We start from the raw sequence: 8,193 nt of genomic DNA, 5'->3' as shown, positions 1-8,193 counted from the left end.
TAAACTGAGGAACTGGAATTCGTTGGTGCCTCTGTCCTCTGGGGACTCTAGCAGCCCCTGTCCAGGGCCTGGAGGAGATCACTGAGGTCAGGAGAGAGAATGGAGCCTTTTGGACAGGAGGATCTGCTTTATTAACAGGCTCTGCCCTGTCTCCTGGGCACTCGAGCTGGGGACCAAGGACAGCACGCAGTGTGAGGCCATCAGTAGGAAATGAGTCCCGTTAGTGCCTTGGGTCCTACCCAGCGCCCCACAGCCCCTGCTCCTCTCCACGCATGCGTCTGACCGAGAGCAAGCCTGGGTGGCCGTCACTGCTTCTGAAGACAGAGGTGGAGTAGAGGAGGAGGATGGGGGACCAGGAGATGGGGAGACTCGACTTCTCGTGGAAGAGGAAGGGTCGGCCAGGCTAGGCCCTGTGGCCTTCTGCCCAGCAACCCAACCCGTGCACCTGCCCGACCACCGGGCCTCCCAGGAGCCCGCTCACCGCCCCACGGGCTGTACACCGGGATTTCTCGGGGTTGAAAATGTGCCCCTTTCACAACTATTTCGGTGTGTATGTGTGTATACAAGTGCCTGTGCGCATGGGTGGAAGGGAAGATTAAAATCCAGGCTCCTCTTCAGGTAAAAAGAAAAAATTATGAACATGAAATTAAGTCTGAGGCTTTGGCAAGGGTCTGCGAGATCGAGGAGCCCTGATGTTTTAAATGCTTTAGCTTCAGGGTAAAATCTCCCCTGGGTGATGATGGTAGGGATGCATTTCCTGCTCCCGAGGCCAAGGCAAACTGAGCCACAGCCACTGGCTTAGGATGAAGGCAGCTCCCACTGGGCGCTGAGCCTTACTGCCCTCTGCCCTCAGTGGGGCGGGATGAGCAGCAATCACTTAGGTAAGGGGTTGGCAGCCAGGCGCTCCGTGCCAGGCCCTGCAACTTCAACCCCCGAAGACAGAGATTTATACCCTGGAGGAGGACAAGGGCAGGGGAGGAGTCTCTGTCCCAGGTTCACCCAGACTACTAAGAAGATGAGCTGAGATTTGAACTCAGGACTACATCGTGACTCCACATCTGTGATCTTTCCAAAGCCAAACTACGATATAAAGATGGAGAGCAAAATGCGTGCAATGAGCAAATGACCAGGTGAAGGAGTCAGGGCATAAATGAATATAAAGGGGTCAGGGGCTGTAGCTCAGCAGCACCACACCTGCCTGGCAGGCACAAGGCCCTGAGTTCAACTTCCGGTACCAAATAAATAGGAATACATGAAGATGTGAGCCAGCGAGAGAATGGGTGATAAGTGAAGAAGAGATGAGATGAAATAGTGAACCCAAACATTTACCAGACTTTTGCTGTGTGTCAGGTGCTACGCTAGAGAGTGGCAGAGGACACCGCCGATGTGTCCTTGCTCTTATGAAACCAATAGTCTAGCGGGGAAGCCGGATGTGAGTGAGGGAAGGGAAGTGAACAAGGAGCCCTGAGAAGGTGCAGGTGGCCTCACCTGTGTAGGGGATGCTGAGCCCTGAGAGGGTGACCTCGTGGGCATCCACTGGCAAAGGGGAGTAGGGAAAGGGTGGCAGCTGTGGGAGCCCCGCCTAACCGGTGGAGTGGAGAGGGAGAGGGGGTTATGTGGAGGGACAGGAGGGGGTGTGAAGGGGACTGGAGCCGGGTATAGAGCACCTTGAACACTGGATCTCTGTCCTAAAGACCACAGGAAGCCACGAGGGGTTGGGGCAGAGGGCACCTCAGGGCTGGTCTTGCTGCTTCAAGGGCCAGGGGAGTGGATGATCCTCCTCCTCTTGGCTTTTGCCTCTGTGTGTAACAATGGGGCAGTCCGTGTAACACACGGACTAGGAGTCAGTGTGTGATTGTGTGTGCACTTGTGTGTGCTTCACGGAGAGCTGGTGCACGCCTGCCCACGTCTGGCCTGCGGGCTGCTCAGGAGGAGTTGAAAAAGCCGCTCTTCCCCTGACTTGGCTTCCCTCTGCTTCTCCCCAGGGGCCCACTCCTGCTTAAGAACACCATCCTTGCAGGTGAGCCACCCCAACAGTTCCTCAGGGAAGGTGGCCCGGGGCTGGGGTGAGATGACAGGGGACTGGGGAGCTCGCCTGGCTGTCAGATACCTGGGTCAAGCAGGTTCCATTTTGGACAATGGCTTCCACGTGAGCTGCCTCATGCAGAACAGGCTGAATGCTGAGGGCTAGAGGCAGCTCTGCGAGGTGGCTTTGAGAATGGAGTGCTATGACCACTTGCACATGAATTCTAGCAACTTTGGAATTTGTGTCTGGCTCGGAGCATCCCAAGCTCCTAAGGCTGAGAGATCCTTGCTGGTGAACACAGGTCACCAGGCCTGCTGTGGTCAGCCAGAAGTAGGTAACCGGTGAGGAGTCTCTTCTTTCCCTTTATCTCTGCTTTAAAGTGGAAGAGATTCCTCATTTTTCTGCTTGCAGACTTCCTCCCATGAGCCTGACACTGTGCTAGGACCTGAGAATTCCTAGGCTCCACGAGGTGCATAGTTTTGTCATCCAGACCTCATCACTATCGAGGGCCCAGGCCACTTGGGAGTCAAGGGAAGGAAGGGGACAGGATTTTTCTAGGAGCAGTGGGACTGGCAGGAAGTCTTGGAGGAGGCTGGGAACCCAGGGTGTGGCCTCTGAGCTGGGGCTGGGTGTGGTCATTCCCAGGAGGTAGGTGGAGCCTAGAGATAAGGACAGAAGGCTGGGATGGGGTGACAGGAAGACGCCCCATCCTGAGGGCAGTGGGGAGCCTCAGGAAGGCTGAAACAGTGCGGCCTGGCTGCATCTACCTTCTCTCTTAGGTGCAGTGCAGTAAGCTCAGCCAGGCACTGGATGGAAGGGGCAGGAGCACCCAAAGACCTCCCAACAGACATGACAATGAGTCCAGGGGTGAATCTCAAGCCCTGTGAAGACCCACAGATGACGCCAAGTCTCTACTTCTCTGGGGCCCCAGGGCCGGGCTTTGGCAGCATCCCTGGGCCCGACCCAGATGCAACCCTTGTTCCTAACTCAGATCGGCCCCCAAGTCCTGGCTTGGGGCTTGTTCCAGATGTGAATCCAACTCTGAGTCCTGACCCAGGGGAGGCCCCTGGCCTAGTGACAGACAAACACCCCTGGACTTGCTGACAGCAGGGCCACCACCCCAGGCTCCCTCCAGACCTGCACTTCCTGTTCTGTGGCGACCCTGGACCTGGACGTGAATCATGTCTTAAGGCCTGACCCACAGGGTCCCCTGTCTCCAGCCTTAAGCCCTACTCCCAGCCCTGGCTCTCCCGGACCCTCGACCTGGGCTCCAGGAGCCCCTCTGGGCAGAGTTCTGAGGAGGCCTTCCCATCCCTGTCCCAGAGCAAGAGTTTTGAGTTGGCTCACAGGGATTCCAATCCTAGGCCTGGGTCAAACCCATTTATAAGCCTTCATTCGAGAGGAAGCCTGGCTCTTGGCCACTTCCTCTCCAGGCTGGGCTCACAAGCGCTGCTCCTGACGACCTCTGACACGTCTCTGGGGTCCCACTCCAGCCAGCCGCTCAGCCAGGGCAGCAGAAACGTCTCCAAGCAGAGCCTGAACCTTGCTACAGGTTCTCGCGGGGACCTAATCCTGGACACAAGTGAGCTGGTCACGTTGGCATCCCATAACCTCTCCGAAAGTGTTCTGAAAGGAGCCTTTGGGGCAACCTGGAGCACAGCTTCCCAGGGGACACTCAACGTGGCTTGTCCCAGATCCAGTCTGAACATGACCGTCATGCAGGCCTCGAGCCTGACGCTGATTCCCCACTCCAGCGATCGTACCAGCCTGAGCTCCAGCACCCACGGGTCCAACTCCGCCTTCTCTGCACCCTCGTGCCTGACCCTGATCCTCGGCTCCAAGGAGACCCTGAGCTCCAGCCTCTTGATCAGGGACACCTCCACCCTGTCGCTGAGCAGCCTGCACGACGGTTCCAGTTCTGAGAAGGACAACAGCGTCCTCACCACTTCCCTGGAGAACCGAGAGCAATGGGGCGAGGGGCACAGTGTGGACGGGGGCCAGGACCCGCCCCGGCCATCCACCTCCAACACCGGGGATGAGGGCGCCGCACCCGACTGCTGCCTCCCTGAAGGTGAGTGAGGCCCAGTGCCTGCCTGGAAGACTCCGTATCCAGATCCCAGACCCGGTGCCGGGACTGGGGTGGAGGGAGTAGGCGCGCTAGGTAACCGCTAAGGTGGCGATCTTAGGATCACAAGGGGACCTAGGCCCTCTGGCACCTGTGGCGCAGGAGGAGCTGCCCTCCTTGCCCTAAGGCCCCACCAGACAGTACTTCCGTTCTGGCCTGTGCTGGCTCCTCCCCGCGGAGGGTCTCCCTTCCTGGATGCCTTTCAGGCCCAGCCAGGTTCAGGCTCCACTCACCTCTGTGGAGAAGGAGTGCTCCGCGCCTGGGCCAGGCCCCTGGGTACTGTGTGGAGCCTGCGCTCCTCCCCAAAAAGCAAGAGTTCTGTAAACTAACCCCTGTCAGGTTCAGGTGCTGTAAATATCTCCTCCCAATTAATCTGTGTGTGTTCACCTACCAGTCTCGTACTGGGAGTTTTGAAAAGTTACCTTGGCTTTGTAAATATGTACGTTTTTATATCTGGGAGGGTAAGGATTGCTCTTTAAAATCCACCTCAAATTGACTTAGCTATGAGTAGACCTTCATTCTTTTCATTTCATACCCTTCAGAATACATTCACCTGGAGTGTCAAACAAACAAACAACACCCCCTTACTTACCAGTTTTATTAGAATGTTATTAATTTCGCCACCTGTTCAGCTTTTCCTTTTATAGGGTATACACGCTTTACTAGAATTTAAAATTCTCCATAGAGTTGTAGTGCATTCCTTGATAAGTTAACCCTAGCTACTTATAGTTTTCATTGTTATCATAAATCAGAGCTTATTTTTTTAATACAATTCCTATTTGATGATGCTAATGTGTAGGGGAACTTTGTCTTTGCAAGTTGATTTTTAAAAAGAATTTTTGAAATATGATTTTCTGTGTAAATATACTTCCCCACTTTGTACAATTTAATGGCTTTATTATATAGAGAGATTTTTGTTTAGTGATTTTTGTTAGTGTTAGTGTTTAGTGATTTTAGTTAGCTTTTGTTTAATGTTTATAAAAAATTATACACAAGGTTGTGCAACCATCACCACAATCGATTTTAGAACATTTTTCTCACTCCCAGAAGAAATCTTGCACCCCTACCCGTGCCCAGCCCTAGTGTTACTGGGCTTGGGGTACTGAAGTCTCCTTCTAGAGGTGGTTTCTACATTCTTTCTGTCCTGAGCAAAGAATTAGTCATGACAAGGGCAAACAGCAGCAAGGTTTTGGATTTATAAATGCAGGAAAAGAAACAGGCTCTGCAGAGCAAGTTTGGGCCAAGTAAAAGTAAGAAAGAATAAAAAAAAGACACTCTACAGTGTGAGAGTGACTACTGTGAAAGACCAGTGTAGTGGGGAGCTTGATGTCAATTCCCCCCGCCCCCGTGGTTTTTTGAGACAAGGTCTTGCTCTGTAGTTCAGGCTGGCCTTGAACTCACTATGTAGCCCGGCTGGCCTGGAACTCATGGGGATCCTCCTGCCTCCACCTTCCAAGTGCTGGGATTACAGGCATGTGTCACCACACCTGGATCAGCACCTTAGTTGTTGAGTAATGTCTAACATCACTGCATGGGTCATACCGTATTTTGTTTATGCCCATTTCTCATTAATTTTTGATCTCAAACTGGGTCCTTTTTCTCTCTTGGAATCTCAGAACCAATAAATAAAACCAAGCTTCGGTTGATCAATGAAGGAAGGTTTATTCCTGGCCAACAATAGAAGAAGCAGGAAGAATGGCTCACAGATCAGCTTTTCTACCCAATGAGAGTGGAAAAGTCATAGATAGAAGATAAAAGAAATGAGGGGGAAAGATAGGCCTACCAAGGGGAGGATTATCCTCATCCTTTCTGGGGATGAGTGGAGATTTTGAGGCAGAAGTATCACTGTGAATTCGAGGCCAGCTGGGCTACACAGTGAGTTCAAGGCTGGCCTGAACTATACAGCAAGACCCTGTCTCAAAACAAAAAAACGAAGTTGGAGGTTGAGTGGTGTTCATTCTGTCAGCCATCTTGCAGCCTGCTGGTCATCTGAAGAGGGATCTGCAGGCACCCTGTCCTCAAAGATAAGCAAGATCAGGTCAGAGAAACACCCTGACAGCCACTTGAGTTGTTTCTATCTGTTGGCTATTTTATTTTATTTTTCTGTCAGTTATTTTAAATAATGCTACTGTGAACATTCACTTATAAGTTTCGGTGTAGGGCATTAGAGAAAACAATCCTACAATTCACTTGGAACCAGAAGAGACCTGAAAGAGCAAAAGCAATTCTGGGCAACAAAGGCAAGGCAGGGGGTAGCACAATCCCTAACTTGAAATTATACTACAAAGCTATTGTGATAAAAATAGCATGGTAATGGTGGGAAAAAAAAGACCTGAGGATCAATGGAACAGACTAGAAGATGCAGAAACAACCACCTTATCTTTGACAAAGGGGCCAAATAGCTGCACTGGAAGAAAGAGCCTCGTTAATAAATAATGCATAAAAAACTGGCTTTCACTTGCTGAAGATTAAAAATAGACCCAGGGCGGCGGCTTCTGCACCCGGCCCGTCCCCACCTGCAGGCGGGGCGCTCTCCTCGGAGCTCGGGTGGGCCGGGTGGGGTGTGGCCGCGGGAGCTGCCGGTTCTGGAGCGACTCTGGGAATTCCCAGGTCGGCCGAGCCAGCCGGGTGCAGTCTTCGGCGAGGGAGGGCCCCCGCGCGGGACCTGGGGAGCGAGCCCGCAGCCCACCATGAGTTCCAGTACAAGGAGGACCACCCCTTCGAGTATCGGAAAAAGGAAGGGGAGAAGATCCGGAAGAAGTACCCGGACCGGGTCTCGGTCATCGTGGAAAAGGCTCCTAAGGCCAGGGTGCCTGATCTGGACAAGAGGAAGTACCTAGTGCCCTCCGACCTCACTGTTGGCCAGTTCTACTTCTTAATCCGGAAGAGAATCCACCTGAGACCTGAGGACGCCTTATTCTTCTTTGTCAACAGTACCATCCCTCCCACTAGTGCTACCGTGGGCCAGCTGTATGAGGACAACCACGAGGAAGACTGTTTTCTGTACGTGGCCTACAGTGACGAGAGTGTCTATGGGAAGTGAGTGGTGGAAGCCCAGCAGATGGGAGCACCTGGACTTGTTGGGAGGGGAGGGATGTGAGTGGGACTGGAGGGAGGAGAGGGAGGGCTCCCACCATGGAGAAGACAGAGGCGAAGACCCTGGAAACCACGCTGCACACACTGTCGTCACATTTTCACCAGCTCAGTTGATGTTTTTTTGCTGCTTCTTTGGCCCAGGGAGAAAGCGTGTTAGGACAGAACTGCTGGATTGGCTTTGATAGAGCGATGAGGGTGCCTTAAGGTCATGGCATTGCCAAGAATTAAGGTTTTTTTGTCATTTCATAGGAGGTCGGAAGGTGGACAGGTTAAAGCCAGGGGTGAATGCAATCCAGCAGCAATTCCCATCTCTTTGGGCAGAGATTTGAGTTTTGACATTTGTACAAGATACGTAGGAAAGGGAACAGGAATTCCTTAGGAATTGTAGTGGTCGTACCGGGGGACCAAAAGACACCCAACAGTAACTGAAGCGTTGTAGCCTTTGATCTCCTATTTCTCCACTTCCTCCATCCCCCGCTAGTCTCTTCTCATATGTGAATGTCACCCTCCTATGCCGGAGGCGGTGGTAGATATCCAAACAGACATTTAGACAGCTGTTTTAACTTTGGAAAACAGCAGTCCTGGAAGGTGATTCTGATTCGGATTAGTTCTGATGGCCTTAAACTGGAACTGACTGAGTGTTGTGCTTCTGTCTTAACCTGCTCTCTCTCTGGTGCCCCCTCTCCCAAACCTACTTTGGAGTTTCTTGAACCTTGGGCACTTTCAGTTGCAGGCTAAAGCCACTCCTTTCGTGTTGCCTTTAGCAGTTTCGTTGTACAGGGACAGAGGCGTCTTTCGGGTGGAAGGGGCAGGAATGAGGTGAGGTAGACTATGTATACTTCCCAGGCATCCAGGATTCTGGCTTCCTGGCTGTCGTCCCTCAGTCTCATGTGCACAGGATGCTAAGCAATGGCCAGCTGCTTCCCTCCTCTGGTTTTGATCCACG

General features: G+C 52.5%; 1 protein-coding gene and 1 pseudogene across 1 annotated transcript in view; both read left to right on the top strand.

Annotated features, from left to right (window-relative positions):
• The first annotated feature begins 3,278 nt into the window (after nt 1-3,278).
• The window catches only part of LOC101697828 (maestro heat-like repeat-containing protein family member 7), a 46,669-nt gene continuing 41,754 nt past the window's right edge, over nt 3,279-8,193 (top strand). The window contains exon 1 of the mRNA XM_087214696.1: nt 3,279-4,097. Coding sequence (XP_087070822.1) covers nt 3,734-4,097 — 364 coding nt within the window. The 5' untranslated portion in view covers nt 3,279-3,733. The remainder of the gene's footprint in view (nt 4,098-8,193) is intronic.
• Nucleotides 5,666-7,324, top strand: LOC147827408 (gamma-aminobutyric acid receptor-associated protein-like 1 pseudogene; annotated as a pseudogene).

The sequence above is a fragment of the Heterocephalus glaber genome, unplaced genomic scaffold (assembly GCF_053883595.1).
Source record: "Heterocephalus glaber isolate CG9 unplaced genomic scaffold, H.glaber_assembly_v1.0 deba00001447, whole genome shotgun sequence".
Lineage (NCBI taxonomy): Eukaryota > Metazoa > Chordata > Mammalia > Rodentia > Bathyergidae > Heterocephalus > Heterocephalus glaber.
Note: the sequence above shows the minus strand (reverse complement) of the source record. Positions and strands in the feature narration are given on the sequence as shown.